Below are 23,278 nucleotides of genomic sequence, written 5' to 3'. Positions count from 1 at the left end.
TGACGACCTCTGTCCGCCCTCGGGCGATTCTTAACGAAGAGCGTATTTTTTTTTAGCGTCTAGCAACAACACATGCTGTCTTACGAATTACGATGTTCCTGGTTCAAGTCTTATTACGAGTAATCAAGAGCGTACTTTTATAACCTCCAGCAATAATACATGCGCTATTTGCTGACAGCCTTACGACTTATGATGTTTTCATATAGCACCATCGAAGGATTCGATGTGACCAAAATATGGCAACTTTAGGGTGCGTAGTAATCGTGATTACGTTGATTCATTACGGATATAAATTGATAACGTACGTTATCAATTATAGCTGCAGACTGTATTAGCGATTATAAGGCAATTAATAGGTTACAACTCCCAGAAACTTCAAGACACCACCCACGCAGGTTCATTTGGGTTTGGAGATGAAGATTGTTTTATTCAACAAGGCCATCAAAGGAGTGTAATTCTGTCGTCAAGATCGACTTTCCCGCGATCTGCCAAAAGAACCAAAAAAAAAATCCTCCCCCCAGATGGTGAATATGAGATGGTAGTGGGATAAAAGGGCGCAATTTAAAATGAAACGGCATTACTCGCCATGGTCTTGCAAGGTTGTAAATTGTTCTGTTCATGAAGTCTTCGTTTGTATATTTCCACCCATATTACTGATAAGTCTGATATTGATAAGCCTGCAGCAATCGATATTAGAGCAAAGTATTTTAATGTCCGAGGACTGTCCTGTATAAGCGCATCAGTGAAACACAAAGTTGTAAATTAACTGCAACAAGATAATCATAACCAGAAACTTCAGCGATACGCAGGTTTCCTTTCGCGGCAAGTTAAAATTGAACCAACATGAAGTTGCAGGGTTTAGATACAGCAAGCGGAATTTGGATGTTTTGTAAAAAACTGGAAGAAAGAAATGGAGAAGTGCACGTCAAGTAAGTAAATATTTTTTTTCTTGTGTTTCGCTCTTCTCTCATTCTACTTTCTATAACCAGGCATAGACATCAGGGTTATCGGTTATCATAACGTGCTGTAGACCCGCACATTGTAAATCAAAATGTGCAATTGTAAATAAGATTTTGCGTAGTACAGTATTTAATATATATTACGTTGATACTGTACCTTTAATAGCTTATCCTAGAAAAACAATATATTTGAAACAGTTAACATACATATTTACTCTCTGATAGTGGTGTGGCAACGGATGTTTTTCTTGCCAGTGCTTTCTGGGTCTCCCCCCCCCCCCCACCCCTTTCCTCCCACTGATCGATCATTGAAAGTTATTTACCTAATTTGCAAAAGCAGCGATGTGTTCTGAATTTTTGCCGACTGAAAATTTCAACGCAATGGGAGTGATATAAAATCCCTCCTGAATTTTAAAATCAAAACTCTTCACTGTTTTCCTCAAAGCAGTACGTAAATTAACAGTTGATACAAAGTACGTGTTATTTTCATTGGTCGATAATTCCTGTAAGTGACACTTAGGAAAACTTCTCCGTAAGGTCATGTTAGTGTACAAATCATTTGGACGATATAATTACCAGTTAGCATTAACTTTTCATATTGTTTTCGATTGCGTACTATAGTTTATGTAAGAACACATTTCAATAATTAATATTTTCACAATTAGGCTAAACTTTTTAATTTTATTCGTGTGACAGATGGATAGGCTATTCTACCACTTCCTGGTTGCCTCGCAATGAGGTTAGGGAGCACCTGCTTAAGAGGCCTTTAAGAGTACAACCACGCAAACAAGATTGGCCTGTATCTAAGCATCCCAGCAAATTGCAGCGTACGGATAGCGTAACCGTGAAAAGGAACGATGGGTCAACGGGAGGTCGGCTAACCGTTCATATCAACGACCCATACAGAGGCCATGTAAGCCCATGCCCTTTTTTGTAGTTATGCCTGAGGCATCATGGCCCATTCGAGTAGGCGCGTATATGTGTATGCATGGAATGTATGTATATAAAGTATGTACTGTGTGTATATGGGTATGTAAGTACTGTATGTGACGCCTTAACTTGTAAAACGAAATCTCACGAACCGTAGATCAGTTTAAGTTGATACTTACTACAATGATAGCACATGATCCAGGAATGATCTATAATGTTTTTGTAGTGCCATTATGATGTATGCATAGTCATGATGGGTGGGAACCTTACAATATCACATACGGTTGGTGAGAATCTGCATTTGTAAGTTCAATATGGATATGCATGGTTTGCCACCCCAAATGATTTACTTTATTAAATATTCTTGGAGGAAGGGGTCCAATCAAATTTGTGGTTAGAACCTGGTCATAAGCTCAGCTTAAGTAGGTTGGTTTGAATAGATAATGTGACACACTGTGTAGACTGGCATGCAGAGTACGTAAACAGTGATGAGAGGTTATCACAAACGTACTGTACTTCTCAATGAGAAAAAAAAATCCCAAACAGTGGCGAATGAACCACATTGAATGTTGTATTTCTGGTTTTATTAACATGGCCTTATTCCGTTTTGGAGGGATCTTGTCTGCGCTCGCTCCAGTACCAATTGGTGTACTATCAATGAATAAATCAAAAACTGTAGGTAAACTACTCTATATTGCAGTATGGTGCTGACATTGATCCGCAACATTTGTTTCACAGATAGTGACAGCTTGCAACCAGACTATACGTTATGAACTGTTGACTGACTACATAGACTCCTCCGATACCGATGTCTCTCCAACGTCCCCTTCCCAACCACCATCATTTGTAGAAGATAACCATTTGAATATTGTTAATGACGTAAGTGTTTTCCAAAAGATGTTGATAGTTTACTTTTAAACCACTGTGAAGGGTAGATAAAGGGGGAAGGACAAAATGCACTATTTTCTTTATCGAGGTGGGACGGTGGGTAGACTGTGATCAATGGGAGTGCCGCACGGATATGGCAAGCCATGTGGGACAAACACCGCATAATATATCCGCGTATTAATTCGAATATATACGCGTATTAATTCAAATACACATGTGTTGTACAAGTTTCGCTTTTTGAAGCGATCTCGCGAGCCCGCCAAAACATTTATCGTTGGTATATGTACACAGCAAGAGCGGAAATGTTTTTTCGCATGTATATTCTAATTAATCCGTGCATATATTGGATTTAATCTCCATATGTATTTTATTTAATACGTGTATATATTCGAATTAATACGTGTATATATTCGAATTAATACGTGTATATATTCGAATTAATACGTGGATATATTCGAATTAATACGCGGATATATTTAAGCCATATGATTGGCTCATAATATATACGCGTATATATTACAATTAATACGCGTATAAATTCCAATTTATACGCGGATATATTATGCAGTGTTTGTCCCATATGGCTTGCCATACACGGAAACTATAGCAGCACATCATTGCATTTTGTGTTTTTATGCACCTAATGGAATTTGCTGGTCGGTATATGGGTGCGGGGAGGGAATGAGTGGTTCGTGCACCCTTCCATTTTACATGTTGTTCCTTTATGCCATCACAACAAATCATGAATACATTTTAACGTTTTAGATCTCAACAACCAAACAAGATATGAGTTGGATCAATAAGAGTAGTTTTTAATTCTGTCACATATATGTTAAATTTGAACCTTGAGTAATTTGAGTTGTCCTATAAGCATGTCTAAAGCATGTAATCTCCTCTATAGCAAATACTGTATTATTGTTTCAGGTCGCACATTTGACCATCCCAAAGAAGCCTCGTCAGAAAAAAAGGTCAACAGTAGACGTAAGGAAGAAGGTTAGTTGGCTTATTAGGGGATGGGGGTATCTTAGAAAAGCCTAGAGAAGACCTATCGTTACTTTGATATGTTTAACTCCAGCAACAAACAAAAAAGGCAGGTTGGGGTCTTCCGCTTAAAGCTGAATTATGCGTTGAAACGTCTGATATGATGCTTTTCTAATTTTGTGTCCTTTTGTTATACAGCAACTATGAATATTCATAAATGAGCCATGAAGCCATGTTAGTGCATGGTATTGTGTCTGTGTTATATAGCCGAAATATACCACCACGGTTGATATTTGAAGTCTGAGTTGTTCCCAGAATTACTTGAGTTTGTTTTGATTTCTTATTTTAAGTGTAGTTTGTAAAAAGTGTTGCCCACCTTATATATTAAGAGATTGCTTACGCATTTTTTTTTCACTAGGGAGCGAAAGTGCTGTGCATAGGAGAGTCTGCCGCTGTCTCTGACAGCAACAGTAATTGGACAGTGGAACTGCCATCTGTTTCCAGCGCCGCTATAAAAAAGGCAAAGCAAACCTTGAAAGAAAAGACCGTTGGGGATCAAGGAAGTGTTGGTGTCATAGCCAGCGCTTCTAATGAAGTGGATTGTACACGGCATGAAGAAGAAGCGGTGGATGTCGGTAGGACAGAGGAAGTTGGGAAGCAGAACCTCTGGCAAAGGCTGGAACTGGTCGAACAGAGGATGGAAAGGATGGAGTCCAACTTCATTCGTGGACAGAATGAAATTAAAAGCATGGTGTCCACTATCATGTCGATGATGAATAAGTCGGAACAAGCAAGTGATGTGTTTGCAGACAGCATGAACATTCTCCATGATGAAGAAAGTTTTTTCACGTCTTCAGAACTTGATTACTTTGAGCCATCTACATCTTCCATCTCACACCCCACACAAACATCATCTCCCCTACCTCTAACATCATCTCCCCAACCTCTAACATCCTCTCCCCAACCTCTAACATCCTCTCCCCAACCTCTAACGTCATCACTTCCACTAACATCATCATTTCCAATATCAATATCACCATCTCCAACCCTAACATCACTAACTTTATCTTCCTTATCAATATCACCTCCCCTAACATCACCTCCCCTGCCCCTAACATCATCATCCCTACCAACATCACCTTCCCTAACATCACCTCCCCTACCCCTAACATCATCATTCCTACCAACACCACCTCCCCTAACATCACCTCCTCTAACATCACCTGCCCTACCCCTAACATCATCATTTCTTCCAACATCACCTCCCCTAACATCACTTCCCCAACCCCTAACATCAACTTCCCTACCAACATCACCTCCCTTAACATCACTTCCCCCACCCATAACATCATCTTCCCTACTAACATCACCTCCCCATACATCATCTCACATATCTCCAACATCACTGAACCATACGAAGTCACCAACCGAACACTCCACAGCATCCAACCTACCACAAGAATTTCTGCGGTCTCTGTGGATATATGCAGACAAACCTACGACACTTGCACGTAAACTAGCGAAAGCCATATTCACCGTGGAGGAAATGGTATCCTGTAATTGCAATGGCACTCACGGCAAGCCGCGCCTACCATCATCCGGTATGACCTGTCTATACAACGAGCTGTTCAAGATAACACAGACTCCGATACCGCGTAGGACGTTCGTATGGAAACAAGCGACTACCGCCATAGACTCTCTAATGAGATCTATGAGATCGTACAAAAAGAAAAAAATATCCAAATCTTTGGAGTAATCTTTAAAATCTATTTTAACCCGTTGAACCTCATGATAATAAGTTCCAGTATAGCTTACTGTTCCGCTGCTTTAAAGTGGTGAAACATACAGTATTTTAATCAATTCCCTGTATATATCGTCGCTTTTGTTCCTGCCCCTTTTTGACATCTGATATCCTTTTTTGTCCCGCGTCGAATCTATCGCCATCGACCACTTCCTCATCGAAAAAATATATAGTCCTCTTTTTTTAAATTGAGAAATGGTCACCCTAGCCATACTTGAGCTTGATTGTGACATTCTGTATGGCTAGGGTGATCATTTCTCAATTTCAAAAAGCGATTTCGATGAGAAACCTTTACTGTCATAATGGCGTTTATGTATATGAAGAAGAGAAAATGGACATGTCTTATTGGGTATGTGGATGTACCACAGGTATGACAGGCTGAAAACGCTTTAGGAGAATATCTAAGGATTTGAAGCTTTGACTTGTCTCATGTTGATCTACAATAAACCCAAAAGTCAGCAAACGTCATCTATCATACTGTTTTCTTTTGCAACCTACTGATGTGATGCTTTGTCAGGCTATAACCATCTCAGCAACTTTACATTTTCTTTTGCTACATCTTAAACAGCGCATTATAGTATGTCAGTCATGCTCATACGGTACCTGCGAAATAATTCTGACTTTCTTTAAAAGTAAAGTATTTTCGCATTCGGGTTTTAGTTTGCGACACTTCCTTTTTTACCTAAGTTAAACATGCTGGAATGATATAATAGTTGTATAACGTGTACTTAAAAAAAATACGTGCTGCAAATACCAAATAATCATGTTACGAAGGCTGCTTTATTACATACATGCATTCCATACAATATGACGAAAGACCTGGCAGAAATGAATATTCATGCCTCTAGACTCAGTTCCCGCTGTTAACGTATACCTAGGCATTATCCTGGTAATTTATTAGCTAGGTCAAACAGAAGATAACAAATTAACAAAACTCGGCCTGTCCGGCACAAGTGGCTGTCTGTGTTTATCGTCCAGTTTGTATGTGTAACTCCATAACTTGTAAACGTCATATCTCAGAACGGTCAGTGAGTTGTTTGGAAGCACATTTGAGATGGAAAGTAACCACATTAAGTGCGTCCATTCTAGTTAACCAATTGTAGTTTTTGTTCATTTATTCTTACTGAAGTTGTAGTTCTTGATCATACTTTATTCTTTTCGTAGGTTCGATTTTGGACGAAAATAAAATGTATCATTGTTATTGTGTTTTTTCTTTCTCTCTGTTTTTAGACTATTCATTATTTGTTGACATTTTTTCGCTTATTCCACAATTTGATAATTTTGTTTTATGTGATTTTTTTTTTCGAGAAGGTCATTCAAAGACCACGAGCGAACGTGACAAAGTGATATACACAAGCACCACGACACCAAACTACATGTCTTTTTATCCAGAAAGACGTGTCAGTATGTGGACCCATTCCCGTGTTGCCCACTTTTATGTTAATTCGTAACATCTTTTTAACATCAACTAAAAAATGAATCAACAAGTTCTAACTGTTTGACAGGGCAAGGGATTAGCAAAAGAAAATGGGTCTCATTCCCAATTCTTGAAAAGGTTACCAAAAGAGAAAAAACAAATACGCTTTAGGACTACTATACCTTCTGGATTAAAAGCCCCGAAATTTTCAGTCCCAGTATTTTTCTATTGTTTGATTAGCGCCCAGTGGCGGACTGTGGTGTTTGAAGCGGCCGCGGCAAACGTTTTGGAGGGGCTACATGTCTGTTACACTGTAAGACGGACGCCACCGTCTTGCGCGGGTTTGCGTCCATCAATATTTTTGGTTAAATGGACATTCACAACCCTATCTGTTTTACAGACCTCATTACAAGGGGGAGGGCACAGCAAATGTTTTACTCAGTTCAACGCCCCAATATTGCCCATTTAGAATGTTTCTCGATAGTCCAAACCAGGGAATTGATACTGTTTAAGTTTATTGTCTTTTCAATGCTACAAAACGGTGTAAAGAAACAACAAAAGTTCATCACATATGAACAGAAAACTGTACAAAAATTTGAGAAACCAGAAATAAGAAAAAAACCTTCGAGTTGATACAGAATGGCAAAAAAGATGAAGTACTAAAACACTTGCAACAAAATGCAGCACCTGGATAAAAGATCTAAATGCATAAATCAATTTCGCGGAACTGGTATTATGAAATTATGTTCTGCAGCTTACGTCGGAGAAACTCAGAAATAACGTAGGCGGAAAGAGCGCAAGAAAATTACGTATTTGAAATCCCTATACAGCCGACAAAAGTCGATATCTCATTCCGTTTTCGAGTTATAAGCGATTTTGTGTTTTTGCGATATGGTTTTCAGTTTATTTTCATTCAGTAAGGTCGTTTTTGTGTGTGTGTTATCTTGTTCGGAAATGATCCAAAACGAAAGTAATAACTGTAAAGTTTTTCCACTTCTGGTATAAAATTATTCCATCAAAGTTAACCTGAGTAACATGTCTCATGCCAAATCTATATTAAACAAAATAGAGAAAATAAAAAGAGAAAACGCCTTTTTGAAAAATGGAAGCGTCCTCGCAGAATGGGCGGGGCATCTTTATTTTGCTTCAAGTAACATGTTTTCGCTCAGAAACAAAGTTTCATACTTCATCTCTACTAAAAAACCAAATATACATCTCTAAAAAATAACTATTTTGCGTAATCTGCAAGTAAACGAAGTTTATATGTCCATTCATTGTTATTTAAATGGTTAAACAGCACTCCAACTTATCTGGAAGGGTGCCTCGTGGTACATAGCTTGTACTGCAACCTTTTCGGAGGCCTGGCGAAGTTAAGACTTATGTCGCTGTGTTTGGGGTTCACAGTTAGAAAACGTCCCCCGTCAGTTTAACTTACATGTTTCTTTGAGTGTGTGTTCTCACGCAAGGTTGAGAATGGCTCAGTGAATATTCTTACTTGCAAACGACTGTTCCAAAGTCTAATCGATACTAATGAACGAAGTTACGCGTTTTCCGACGCTTCGCGTAACCACATATTGACCTTCTATTTCGTTTAAAAAAGAATTTCAACGCATCGTTGAAAATTCCACGAAGGAAATGACTGAGAAATGCAATCGTTAAAATTCGATAAAAATCGATAAAAATCGGGGAATTTCGATAAAAAACGAAGAAATTCGGTTATTTTTTTTTTAACGAATTTCAACGGGAGTTAAGCGAAATCAGTACTGTATTTTCCTCAATGCTGAATATCATTATCGTTCATTATTATCATCATTATTATCATCATTATCATCATGATCATCATTATCATTATTTTTTAACTAAGGGCATTTTTGTATGTATTATTAACGCATCAAGTGCTGCTTATTTGAAAGGATTTAAATAAATACTGAACTGTGGGATTCCCTGTGTTTATGTATTTATCTTTGTATGGGTAACTGTGTTGTTAAACTAACAATACTGCTACCTTGTTTCCACAGTTTGTCATGGTGCTGTACTATTTGTTGTTGCTTTAGATGCTACTCTGTGTTGGTTAAGTTATCCACATGGAAGAGTTAATTATTTAAGCAAAACTATACAAGTGTTTGAGTCATGATATCCCACTTGCTTTGGTTCTTACTGCAATCTGTCTATTTACAACATCAACATTGTGAGTGGTCAATTTGTTTCTGTACAGTAATAATTTTTTCCCTTTCATGATTTCCAAAAGACAAGGGAGAAGATTCTGTTGGCTTCACTGGATTTATTCAAACTGTTTGTCAGACGACAATTCAGTTGTAAAATGGCATATTGCATTGATTAAATTGTAAGTTGTCATAAATTGCACAATATACTGGTATGCTCGAATCTAAGATAAAAGGGCATTTGATTAGCTTGGTTGTAAAAAGTATTGAAAAATGTCTGCAGACGCAAGATTTACAATAACGTGAAACAAATTTACACTTGTAAGCAAAACTGAGCAGAAGTGATGATAATTTCACATGTCGCCCATACTGATACAGTACTGTAACTTGATTAAAGTTAAGTTTGGATCATATTTTTACTGGTCTCTTTTCCCAGAGTATCATCTCTACCCTGTGTACAGTAGTTTTATTTTGCTTTTACAAATGTTGTTATTTAATGTTTTAAATGTTGCTCTCTTTGATTCTACAGTACTTAAGATTTAAACAATTCAAAATGTTCTTTGTTTTATATTTTGTAAAACTACCAGATGCCTAGCTCTGGAATGTACTGTACTGTGTGGCTGCAATCTATGTTGATCTTGTGTTGTCTCAGGTGTGTTTTAGTGCAGCAAGTATTTACTGTGTGACTGATATGCCTGATCAGTGAATGTTGAACCAGGGAGTTGTTATTCCATAACGACTCCCTGGTTGAACACAGTTAATTGATGACAGCCTGGACTGTTGTGTACAATGACAGTCTCTAAGAAGTATGTCCATAGCATTCCTGAATCAGTCGTTAAGAGGTTATGTTGCTCCCTGTATCTAATAGTCCTCACTATTGTAAGGCTTTTTAACACAATTTACTGCTCCAGTACAGGTATACATAGTGAATTGTATGCTGGGGTCATACCGTTGATGAGTTGGCCCATGTTCATGATTGACGGCTCCTTATGGAGTCCAGGTATACATAGTGAATTGTATGCTGGGGTCATACCGTTGATGAGTTGGCCCATGTTCATGATTGACGGCTCATTATGGAATATGGACCCAATAATTTGTGGTGACCTGAATACATGTATCTTTTGAACAATTTACTGACATTTTGTTACTTGGTTGATGAGCATGTTTTTTAGTCATTTGAAAACCTTTCTAGTTTCTCGGGTAAATTATTGGTGAACTTGTGAAATGGGAGGTTTGTGAGAGTAAATCATTTGTGTAGTGTACGTAACATCAATGGTATGAATTAATGGATTAATGAATTAATGGATTAATGGATCTCATTTTAAGGATTCCACATGTACTGTATGTATACCTCAAAGTACTGTACGTACAAAACATGGCAAACATTGAGAACAGAAATGTTACTGAATCAGTTATAACATAAGTATGAACTAATTTGTTTTGAAAATATCATCTTTTTGTTACAAAGAGTTGGTATACATCTGTTGGTACTGACAGTGAGACACTTCCCAATGTCTGTAACAGCTGTGAAAGAAAGTGCCTAATATCTGTTTGCAATATACTGTACATGCATTTACTGTTAGTGCATTATGTTATATTGTACAAAAGTCCAGGAACTGACACTCTGCAGGTGATGTGCTTTGTGTACAGTACTGTTAGTGCTTCATTGTGTGGAATTATTGATTGACTTACTGTATGGCTGTGTTAATCATTGTATGAAATCCCAAGAGCATTTATCTATCCTTATATTGACAGCTATTGAAAGGTTAAAACAATTGTACTTCATGTCATTTGCCAGCTGTGAAAGAAATCACAAAGATTAGATGAGAACCATGAAGAGTAAATAATTAAGAAAAGTGGTCAGGGATTTAGTCAAAACAGACAATATGATGACTTTATGTACCAGTAAAAGCTATTTGATACAGCGTCAATATTATGAATTAAAATTCTGACAGGCCTGTGATTTCAATTACAAATATTTACAGATTGACATATAATAAAGTACCTACATGGTCTTATCTTTCTCTGGAGTAGAATTAATGTTTTCAGCAACATTAATGACAAACTTGGCCATGTGTTGGATCGACTCTTTAAGTCTGGTGTATGTTTTCATGAGATTCTCTGGGAGTCATTGCCACACTGATTCAAATAAAGTACTTCCATATGACATCTCTGTAAACATTATGTTGTATACAGTGTATGTTTTTCTCAAATACATGCATGGCAGTGTTGATGTGTACAAAAAGTATATGTGTGTCACAGTGTGTGTATGTGTGCATACGTATGTGTGTGTTTGAGGTCCATCAAACTATATAGAAAATTAATGCCTCTGCTTCAGACATTAAAGTATCTTGTAGCAATATGAGCAAAATTCACTTCCTTTAAATCTCTTGTTATTATCATAAACATGCTAAACTGAGTACATAATTCAGTCTTTCTTAATTATGATATTCCCATTGCAGGCTAAGTTGAAAGTTTCGCTTCAATGGCTAGCCTTTAAGGCTTATCAAAGTTTGGAAACTGATGTCCCAGAGGAATTACTCCGTCCATTCTTCAGAGATGAAACGGTAAGATTTTAGACCTAGTAACCTGTCTTTGTTCTATTATGCAACTTAAAAAAAAAACTGTTCTTACTTTTTAGGATATGTATATTATACCATGTGATTGAGCATTTAGGAATTGGGGCTATTTTTGAGAACATTGAAATTCATGAATATTGAAAACAATGAAATTATGATCATCGCGCAACCATTAAATATCTTTTACTACCATCTCTACTTTTACTTTACCCTTAATTTTTTTTTCCTTTCCCACCCGAAATGTAAAATTTGAGAGACTTTGGGTGTGCCCCAATTCCTTATGGCTGAAAGTGAAGAACCTGTCTGGTTGACAAAGTTATCTGTTGAAGACAGTTGTCATCATTATGTGTGCTCTGCAAGTGTAAACAGTATTTTACTTCCTTTACACCAGATCTGAACTACATGGTAGCAATGTTGATATTATCTCTTCTAACCCAGAAAAGTTGAAATATATGAGTAATTACCTCCCCAGTTAATGACAATACCAAATTGTACTCCAATTTATATGTTGTAAGTGGGCTAATGGGAATCTACATGATAATGTTCGTGTGTGCATGATATGTGTGATGTCTTTGCTTATAAGCTCAAGAAGAATACATGAGATAAACTTCATGAATTGTATCCTTTTTGGTTACTATGCCATAGGCTCAGCAACCTTTGCAATCGTGCTGGTGTGTGCGTGTGTGTGGGCGTGTATGGGCGTGTTTGTATATGAGGGCAGGCTTGTAAACACATTATCTCAAGAAGCATAAGTTGAGTCAATGTCATGATTGGTAGTTACAGTAGTCCCCCATGATGTGTAGATGTACCCTATTGTTTTTGGTTCCCAATACTCTGCATATTGATGAGTGGGCGGGGCTTAACATAAAATTCTTATAACAGCCATGTCTCTTCAATTGTATATAGATCTGCTTATTTCATATGTGGTATGGTGATGTCAGTTGACATCTACTGTAGGTACATGGTCATATAATTAAGAAATTCAATCTTAATATTATTCATGGATGGTTGTGGCTAGAGTGTTATCACAGTGAAAGCTTGTAAACATGATATCTCAAGACCAACAAGTTGAATCCATGTCATTCTGGGTAGGTAGATGCCCCTTGATGTGTAGATGTACCCTATTGTTTGAGGGTCCCATTTCATGGATATTACTGAGTGGGCCGGACTTAACGTAACATTTTAAAATGTCAATATCTCTTCAACAGTAAGTCTGATTTAGTCCATACTTGGTATGGTGATGTAACTACAAAGTAAGTATATGCTCTCTGCAAAAACAAGTTTGACCTTATTAATATTCATGAGTTAGTGGGACTTAATGGTAAATAGTCAGAAACAGAGCTCTTGTAAAAACAATATCTCACCAACCACAAGTTGAATCAGTGTCATACTTAGTAGATAGATGCCCTAGGACTGTATTGTAAAATCCTTACCTGTGAATTAAGTGGGTGATGCTTTGTCAACATGAAAACTGATTCCTGATACCTTTCTTTATATGTTACAGCATTAATTAGTCAATAGATAATCTTCATTTTGGTGTGCACAACTTCATGCATATTAACACATATGGCTTACCACACAATGAATATGTATAGGCTCGTAACCACTAAACGTTTTTGTTTTCTGGTTTGTAAATGAACAAGCTTCTTATCACTTTTTGGTAGAGCTGAAAGGTCAACGGAGGGCTTCTCAGGTTCATGTCTTCTCACAGAATTCCTATGAAAACTTCCATGTAAATTTAGAGTATATATTGCGTTTGAGGCCTTCTTTCTTTGTAAAAAAAACTCAAAATTCACAATCAAGACTGGATATAAAACATTTTTGATGATGTAAGGATGAAAGGAAGAAAAATCAAGTAACAGAAAACAAATTATGTTTTGTACAGTACAATTGATAGCTTGAATATAAATTAATAACTGGGCTTTTGTTTTAATAATTCAAATGTCATTGACAAGTTCTAGACCCAGTTTTAAAATTTGTCCAGCTTCTTCCAGAGCATTACAGCTAGATCTAGATGTCAGAGTTGGTTGCTGTTTGAGTTTTTAAATATAACTGCATTGATGACCTGTGTGTATATAGTATTGTTAGTGAACTGTTTAAGACTTTCTTGTTGCTTCTGTACATCTTCTCAACAATTTTCATAAATTTCTTGTTGAAATTAAACACAAGTTTGGAGAAATTTTTCTATCATGAATGTTAGTTCTGTGTGTGTGTATTTTCCTAAGATCCTTTTCACCCCTTCCATTAAGAAACCATATCATATTTGTTGTTCTAAATATACCTTGTTGAGATGTCATTAAAGTGATTAAAGTTCATTAAACACATTATTACAATGAATACAACATGTGAACCAATGTTTCATGGTATTGCCATGTCTATTGTATTGCCATGGTATTGCCATCATCAATGGGGAGGGGGGGGGGGAAGGGGGGAGGGGGAAACCAATCAACACTTGTATACATATTGTATATATATCTTGTGTTGTCTCAGATCACATGCATTTGTGCTTGGGTAATGTTTCCCTGAGAGTTTGGTAGTTACTTCACTCCTCTGTTACCTGTCTCTAATCTACAATTAAAGGAAACATTTGTGATGTGTTATGATAGTTTGCACATTGAAATCCATGGGTAACCGTAAAGCATGAGTCAACACATGACAACATCATAAGAGCAACATTAATGTTAACATTTTTCCTGAAGAGAAGTACTCATACTTTTCATCTCAAATACATAGCTCTCCATCTGCGTTACGTTCTAAATTTGATCAGAACTGACAATAAAATGCAGTAATGGAGAGGAAGACCCTCTACTGTAACCTCATAGGCAAATGTAAATCTTGTCGTCATGTAACTCATACATTTTGGTTTTAGTAACTTGTAAATTAGATTTGATATTTTTAAATTTGATCTACAGGGCCATGATAACCTGAAACCCTCTGTGATATATCAGTTGACATCTGGTGAGCTCTACAGCTTGGCTTGCAATAACATTTTTCAACCTACTATTCACCCCTGGAGGGGCCATGGATCTGTTATCCAGGCCCTGTCCCGGAAAGGGATCTACATATTGGACTGTGGTGAGCCAGTATCCGAGGTTAACCTTATGCAGACCCAACGAATCAAACTGGTAACTTTCGTTCCTTTTAGGTCAATTTCTTCAAGTGGTTTCTGTACTATTGATCATATTTGACTCAATGTTGCTTCTGAAATCATGTTTATGTCATGCTTAACTTCAGAGAACTTTGTTTGCCATGTGAACATTTAGTGATTCATGCAATTAACTTTGTGGCCATGAAAACCAGATGATGTATTGTATTGCACTTTATGTACCCTTTCAGAAGCTCTTGTTAATCCTTGGTTTTCTTGTAGACTTTTGAATTCTGTTACATTGTGGATTTACATTTTGTTGTAAAAAGATTGAGGCAAGGAAGCAGTCTTTATTATCCATTAATCACATCTAAAGGGATCAGTAAACAAAGGCTCATCATACAGGTAGATTGAAGTACTCAAATGTCATATTTTATGTAAACATCTATAACTTTGTTTATACTCTACTGCAAGTATGTTACCTGGGTCATGATATGTCTGTATTATCCAGTACCAGCATTTTGAACCAGACAAAGGGTACCTCATGCTGGTAATCTGCTGTCTGTATCACAAAACTATCATTGCCATGGCAACATCCAGACATATTTACAGTATGAGTAATGAGGGCTCTTCTTCAATCATGGGAGTATAGTTGTGACTAGTCCTGCCATTGTTATTATGGGCAGTCTGTACTGATGGTAGTGTATGTGATGGCAGGAGGAACTCATTGATAATGGCATGTATTGTGAATAATTTAGTAGCTATCTCTGACCCTTGTCTTATCAGCAGTAACTCCAATAAAGTGAAATATATATATCTCTTCTAACCATGCGTCCAGAATTGAAGTATCTCACACAAGTCACTTATATATGACCATTTACGTATTAAGTGTAGATCAGATAATTCATTTAAACCAGGGGTTGGCAACCTTTTTGAATGAATTGGCCAGATATAAGGAGTGAAAATTGACTGGGCCGCACCTAACCAACGACCTGCTGTTGATAACCTTTGAGTCCGAGGACTTTCAAGCAATAGGTGTGTGTACTTAATCTGTATTCACAAAAACATAATGTCAATACAGTACAGTTGATAATAAATGGGGATAAAAGGCCTACCTGACAGCATCATTAGTGCCGATAAATTCTAAGCAGCTAGCTCGTTTATTGTGATGATGTAAAATAGATTGATATTTTTTCTTTTTCTTGAGACATCTCACGGGCCACAAACAAATCACTGGCGGGCAGCATGTGGCCCGCGGGCCGTACAGTAGGTTGCCCACCCCAGATTTAAACTGTTACTTTTGATGGATTAGTGCTACTACTATGTATTGAAAGATGCCATCAGTACAGTATGTTGTCATAGAGATAAAGTACTGCAGATCATTCTCTTCACTGTACAGTGTGTGTACCTTTGTGTACTTTTGACTCTACAGTTGTTGTAAACTACAGTTTTACAAAAGTTCACAGACTGTGTAATACTATAGCAGGAGTGATACAGCACACTGACACCAGGAAGTGGTATCAAATATATATCCTTTTGTCACAATATTACAGATTTCCCAGAAGTGAAGGTACTCATTGAAATAAAACCATGTGGGCTTATATTATAACATGCCTAAATAGTTACTCCTGGGAGTGAGTACAAATGTGGAAAGCCTGTGATGGAATATAGTCTGTATAAATGTACTGTAGGTTTGTTGTAATGTTTATACTCCTCTTGTAACTTTTGTCTTCTTTCACTTTATATCAGTATTAAAGATGGGGGGGGGGTTGGGAGGGGGAGGGTCATTTTTGATGGAGAGGAGATTACAAAATCAGGAGATAGAGGGCCATAAGTTAACTTTTTAACATCATCAAATTTCCTCGCAATGTAGATAGGTGTTTTGTGCACAAACACCTTAACAGTGCAATGCAAATCCAAAAGTTTTACATTGATAGAACTTTGTTCTATTTCACATTGAAAGTGGTATGAATAAAGTTTATTATGATAAGTCAGTGTGGCTAAGAAGACAATGCTCAGTCTGTTCAAGGGCATACCTTGGGAGGTGCAGGTATTTAATATCCTTGGATATAGTCTGCCCTCTATTGATAGGCACAGCCTCAGGGTACATGTAATGAAAATGTCTTTGTTGTAGCGGTTTCGTTCCTTTAACTGTCACAACCAGTGGAAGAAGGTGATTCAGAGAGAGAGTGTGCGTTTTCTCGTCTGAGCAGATTTGACAGCGCTCACCCTCGTCTTTCTGTGGTTACCAGTCCAATTCACACATGTATGACTTGATACACGGTTGCTGTTGAAGAGAGAAACAGACATCTGCAATTATTGTGATTCTACAGTTATTGTAATTTTGAGGAAATCCTGAACTTAGGACAGCAACTCATAGATGTTTGTCCATGTACATGAAAGTTAATGGCATGAATATTTTTAATTTGTTGACAGTTCTTACAGCTAGAAGAATGCTAGTGTGATTATCTGTAGATCAGTAAAGCAACTAATTCTATAGAAATGGGCATAACCCAGGCAGATGATACTGTCAATATTTACTAAGCAATCTTAGCATTCCAATGCACCTTCCAGTAAGCTTGTGTGATGAAGCCTATAGATATGAGCTGATTGTTAGCATTAATAGGACTAAACACTCCTGAACCAATAAATTGTACATAGCACTCTTCATATTACCACACTGAGACATACTGTATAGGCTCAGGATAGAACTGAGCTGGCCACTATTTTGGAACATAGAACACTATAAATCGATCACTTGTTTTAGAGTATTAAAAACTCATCAACCTCATTAACTTTCTGCATTTGGGGATAATTCCATCTACAACTTTAAATAACAGAAATGATGAACCTTTCTGTAGTACTGTTCCACTGTTCCTATGTGGTGTCATTGATGCTATATGTTCAACGATTTCTTCACAAAATTTCTCATTGATGCTGTTGTACTGTATATATGTCATAGATGCTATGTTTTCTCATTGATGCTGTGTTATGTAATAGATGCTATATTTTCGCATTGAAGCTGTGTTATATGTCATTGATGCTACAGTATGTTTAATATGTTATGTTATTGATGTTTTGTTTCTCATTGGAGCTGTGTTATGTCATTGATGCTGTGTTATATGTCATTGATGCTATGTTATGTCATAGATGCTATGTTATGTTATTGATGTTATGTCATCATTGCTATGTTTTGTCATCATTGCTATGTTCTGTCATCATTGCTATTTTATATCATTGATGAATGTTGTTTGTCAGGTAGTTTGATGCGTAGTTTTTATTTTCTTTCAGAGTTCTCACCAGGCCATGATTGATGCCATCATGAAGGCTTATACAGTGGAGGTGGTCTCAGTGGAGGCTGTGGTTAAAGCCGTCAGGTTAGTCCATTATTTTTATATGCATTATCAATCCGAAAACCCTGTAAGGATGTAAAGCAAACACAGCTGGATCTGCATGGAAACCTCATGTAGACTGTGTTTGTAGCTTTGCAGTAGTTAGGAGCTTCCTAAAGTTGCTCTGTATATTATGTTACATTATCCCCCATACCTAATTCGTTTTGACAATTCAGTAAATTTACACAAACTCTCCATCTACTGCTTGGTGAGAAAGTAATCTCTAATGCTGGTACAAAGTCCAGCCCAGATCTCATGGTAACCCTGAATAACATTATCAAAGCCTTGCATTTATCTTAATACATAGTTGTGTTTTCTATAAGTTTTCCTGTTTTAATTGATATTGTGTTATATTGTTTTAATTTGTATTGTGATAATTGTTCATTTTTCTCTATCTGAAGGCAAATTGCAACCTTTAATGCTTCCAGTGAACTTCCATTTGACCAGGAGGATGCCCTTTTGTTTTGGATCAATAAAGTTTGTTTATCTTTGAAACATACCTTAGAGAGGGAGAGGAAACTGAAACAGGATCAGCTTGTTCAATCTGCCCAGCAAACAGTGAGTAGCTCCTGGTTATACAGCAATGGTTGGAAGTTGTAGGTACTAACTGCTGCATCATTCTGACTGAACCATTTATAGTATTCACACAGAATTTGAATATCCTTCAATCTTAACTATTTTTTGCATAGCTCTAAAGTCTGTGCCAAATCACTTTGGTGTGCTGAAGTAACTGATAGTTTTCAGGAACCCTATCTTTCTCTGAATCTTGGAGTCTGGTATCAAGTTCAGAGCAACTTTGAAGTCTGTTTTAGTTGCAAAGTTACTCTACATATGTCAATTTATTTCAGATAAGTCTGAATCATCTTCAAAAGATGCATTTTTTTTATCCCCTGATGGATTCTTTAGGAGCATAAGACTTCAAGAATTTCTCTGATCACTAAAATTCAAAATTTAGTATCCTCATGAAAATGTCTTGTGGGTATCAATTCAGGTTGTCCTTGAATATATCTAATATATTTAAAATTTGAACTATAGTAACAGTTTGACAATATCCCTGTTTCAATTAAATGAGGATTATAACAGGTTCTGTTTGGGAGTGTGGCCAAAATTGGTGTTTAGCAATTCTTTTCCCTCTTGGCGCTAAGTAATACTGGATTTACAGTAAGAAACCACTGAGAGGGTCAGCACCCTGGCTCTATTTTAATAATCTCAAAAAAAATTAGTAGTAGAATGTCAAACAGTAACTTTGCGATGCTAACGTTCTTTCTTGAAATGATGATCCTTCTGATTTTGATTAGTGGTTAAGTTCAATCCCACAACTATGTGATTTCATTGATGATCAGATTCAGCTAAAAATAGAAAAGAAATATACTCGTAAAGGCCTTGAGTCGAAATAGTCAAAGCTTGGATAATTTCCCTTACTTTGTGCATGCATTGAGGTTTACTGTGAAATGGGTTAAGAAATTTATTAAATTGGTTCAAAGTACAAAGTTAATGTATTGTTGTTTCACTGTAGCAATTTTAGATGTCTCTTGGTGAAGGCTTTGTATATTAAAATTGGTTATTATGGTAATTACATCATTGATTCCTTCTTCTATGTTAAATATTTAACATGGTAATAACATCATTGTTCCTATCTCCTCTGTTAACTGTTGAACATGTTAATTACATGATTCGTCCTATTTCCTGTGTTAACTGTTGAACATGTTAATTACATGATTCTTCCTATTTCCTCTGTTAACTGTTGAACATGTTAATTACATGAATGTTCTTATCTCCTCTGTTAACTGTTGAACATGTTAATTACATGATTCTTCCTATTTCCTCTGTTAACTGTTGAACATGGTAATTACATGATTCGTCCTATTTCCTCTGTTAACTGTTGAACATGGTAATTACATCATTGTTCTTATCTCCTCTGTTAACTGTTGAACATGTTAATTACATGATTCTTCCTATTTCCTCTGTTAACTGTTGAACATGTTAATTACATGATTCGTCCTATTTCCTCTCTTAACTGTTGAACATGGTAATTACATGATTGTTCTTATCTCCTCTTTTAACTGTTGAACATGGTAATTACATCATTGTTCTTATCTCCTCTGTTAACTGTTGAACATGTTAATTACATGATTCTTCCTATCTCCTCTGTTAACTGTTGAACATGTTAATTACATGATTCGTCCTATTTCCTCTGTTAACTGTTGAACATGTTAATTACATGATTCTTCCTATTTCCTCTGTTAACTGTTGAACATGTTAATTACATGATTCTTCCTATTTCCTCTGTTAACTGTTGAACATGTTAATTACATGATTCTTCCTATCTCCTCTGTTAACTGTTGAACATGGTAATTACATCATTGTTCTTATCTCCTCTGTTAACTGTTGAACATGGTAATTACATCATTGTTCTTATCTCCTCTGTTAACTGTTGAACATGTTAATTACATGATTCTTCCTATTTCCTCTGTTAACTGTTGAACATGGTAATTACATGATTCGTCCTATTTCCTCTGTTAACTGTTGAACATGGTAATTACATCATTGTTCTTATCTCCTCTGTTAACTGTTGAACATGTTAATTACATGATTCTTCCTATTTCCTCTGTTAACTGTTGAACATGTTAATTACATGATTCGTCCTATTTCCTCTCTTAACTGTTGAACATGGTAATTACATGATTGTTCTTATCTCCTCTGTTAACTGTTGAACATGGTAATTACATCATTGTTCTTATCTCCTCTGTTAACTGTTGAACATGTTAATTACATGATTCTTCCTATCTCCTCTGTTAACTGTTGAACATGTTAATTACATGATTCGTCCTATTTCCTCTGTTAACTGTTGAACATGTTAATTACATGATTCTTCCTATTTCCTCTGTTAACTGTTGAACATGTTAATTACATGATTCTTCCTATTTCCTCTGTTAACTGTTGAACATGTTAATTACATGATTCTTCCTATCTCCTCTGTTAACTGTTGAACATGGTAATTACATCATTGTTCTTATCTCCTCTGTTAACTGTTGAACATGGTAATTACATCATTGTTCTTATCTCCTCTGTTAACTGTTGAACATGTTAATTACATGATTCTTCCTATTTCCTCTGTTAACTGTTGAACATGGTAATTACATGATTCGTCCTATTTCCTCTGTTAACTGTTGAACATGGTAATTACATCATTGTTCTTATCTCCTCTGTTAACTGTTGAACATGTTAATTACATGATTCTTCCTATTTCCTCTGTTAACTGTTGAACATGTTAATTACATGATTCGTCCTATTTCCTCTCTTAACTGTTGAACATGGTAATTACATGATTGTTCTTATCTCCTCTGTTAACTGTTGAACATGGTAATTACATCATTGTTCTTATCTCCTCTGTTAACTGTTGAACATGTTAATTACATGATTCTTCCTATTTCCTCTGTTAACTGTTGAACATGTTAATTACATGATTCTTCCTATCTCCTCTGTTAACTATTGAACATGTTAATTACATGATTCGTCCTATTTCCTCTGTTAACTGTTGAACATGTTAATTACATGATTCTTCCTATTTCCTCTGTTAACTGTTGAACATGTTAATTACATGATTCTTCCTATTTCCTCTGTTAACTGTTGAACATGTTAATTACATGATTCTTCCTATCTCCTCTGTTAACTGTTGAACATGTTAATTACATGATTCTTCCTATTTCCTCTGTTAACTGTTGAACATGTTAATTACATGATTCTTCCTATCTCCTCTGTTAACTGTTGAACATGGTAATTACATCATTGTTCTTATCTCCTCTGTTAACTGTTGAACATGTTAATTACATGATTCTTCCTATTTCCTCTGTTAACTGTTGAACATGTTAATTACATGATTCTTCCTATTTCCTCTGTTAACTGTTGAACATGTTAATTACATGATTCTTCCTATCTCCTCTGTTAACTGTTGAACATGTTAATTACATGATTCTTCCTATTTCCTCTGTTAACTGTTGAACATGTTAATTACATGATTCTTCCTATTTCCTCTGTTAACTGTTGAACATGTTAATTACATGATTCTTCCTATCTCCTCTGTTAACTGTTGAACATGGTAATTACATCATTGTTCTTATCTCCTCTGTTAACTGTTGAACATGTTAATTACATGATTCTTCCTATTTCTCTGTTAACTGTTGAACATGGTAATTACATGATTCGTCCTATTTCCTCTGTTAACTGTTGAACATGTTAATTACATCATTGTTCCTATCTCCTCTGTTAACTGTTGAACATGGTAATTACATGATTCTTCCTATTTCCTCTGTTAACTGTTGAACATGGTAATCACATGATTTGTCCTATCTCCTCTGTTAACTGTTGAACATGTTAATTACATGATTCTTCCTATTTCCTCTGTTAACTGTTGAACATGTTAATTACATGATTCGTCCTATTTCCTCTGTTAACTGTTGAACATGTTAATCACATGATTCGTCCTATCTCCTCTGTTAACTGTTGAACATGTTAATTACATGATTCTTCCTATTTCCTCTGTTAACTGTTGAACATGGTAATTACATCATTGTTCCTATCTCCTCTGTTAACTGTTGAACATGGTAATTACATGATTGGTCCTATCTCCTGTGTTAATTGTTGAACATGGTAATCACATGATTGATCCCTTTATCTATGCTATCAGGTGAGGATGAGGAGAGACCAGCTGCAATTAAAGAAGCTGCCATTCATCCCAGTACTGGAAGACTTCATGAAAGACCTCAGTGATGGATGTTGTCTTGCTCTTCTTATACACAACTACTGCCCTCATCTGCTAAAGTTTGGTGGTAAGCATTATCTCTGTTAGTGTTTAATGGTATTCAAACCTTCATTATTAATTCAATTATGGATCTTTTCCCCCTAATTACCCACTTTTTAATTTAGATCCACACACATCGCTTGTATTGGTTAAAGACAAGGTTCCATCCACCGCTTGTATTGGTTAAAGACAAGGTTCCATCCACCGCTTGTATTGGTTAAAGACAAGGTTCCATCCACCGCTTGTATTGGTTAAAGACAAGGTTCCATCCACCTTAAAGAAT

At 36.3% G+C, this 23,278-nt stretch overlaps 2 protein-coding genes across 8 annotated transcripts in view; both read left to right on the top strand.

Annotated features, from left to right (window-relative positions):
* The window catches only part of LOC139984159 (calmodulin-regulated spectrin-associated protein 1-B-like), a 57,674-nt gene that overhangs the window by 11,554 nt on the left and 22,842 nt on the right, over positions 1–23,278 (top strand). For all 7 annotated transcript variants that reach the window (XM_071997915.1, XM_071997919.1, XM_071997921.1 and 4 more), the window contains exons 3-7: positions 11,601–11,705; positions 14,630–14,842; positions 18,094–18,179; positions 18,596–18,752; positions 22,882–23,023. In XM_071997915.1, coding sequence (XP_071854016.1) covers positions 11,601–11,705; positions 14,630–14,842; positions 18,094–18,179; positions 18,596–18,752; positions 22,882–23,023 — 703 coding nt within the window. The remainder of the gene's footprint in view (positions 1–11,600; positions 11,706–14,629; positions 14,843–18,093; positions 18,180–18,595; positions 18,753–22,881; positions 23,024–23,278) is intronic.
* Positions 843–5,570, top strand: LOC139984163 (uncharacterized). The gene is made up of 5 exons (XM_071997927.1): positions 843–929; positions 1,656–1,872; positions 2,628–2,768; positions 3,702–3,770; positions 4,177–5,570. Exons 1-5 carry the CDS (start codon positions 844–846, stop codon positions 5,512–5,514), a joined length of 1,851 nt encoding a protein of 616 aa, XP_071854028.1. The 5' UTR covers position 843; the 3' UTR covers positions 5,515–5,570.

The sequence above is a fragment of the Apostichopus japonicus genome, chromosome 17, assembly GCF_037975245.1.
Source record: "Apostichopus japonicus isolate 1M-3 chromosome 17, ASM3797524v1, whole genome shotgun sequence".
NCBI lineage: Eukaryota > Metazoa > Echinodermata > Holothuroidea > Aspidochirotida > Stichopodidae > Apostichopus > Apostichopus japonicus.
The sequence above is the reverse complement of the archived record's forward strand: the minus strand, read 5'-3'. Positions and strand labels throughout refer to the sequence as shown.

What these genes read in the sequence shown, in the direction of transcription:
- LOC139984163 (XM_071997927.1), top strand. Translation starts at nt 844, where the DNA reads ATGAAGTTGCAGGGTTTAGATACAGCAAGCGGAATTTGGATGTTTTGT. An exon ending in AATGGAGAAGTGCACGTCAA is followed by an intron (nt 930 to 1,655) that starts GTAAGTAAATAT and finishes TTCGTGTGACAG; the next exon opens with ATGGATAGGCTATTCTACCA. An exon ending in CAGTAGACGTAAGGAAGAAG is followed by an intron (nt 3,771 to 4,176) that starts GTTAGTTGGCTT and finishes TTTTTTCACTAG; the next exon opens with GGAGCGAAAGTGCTGTGCAT.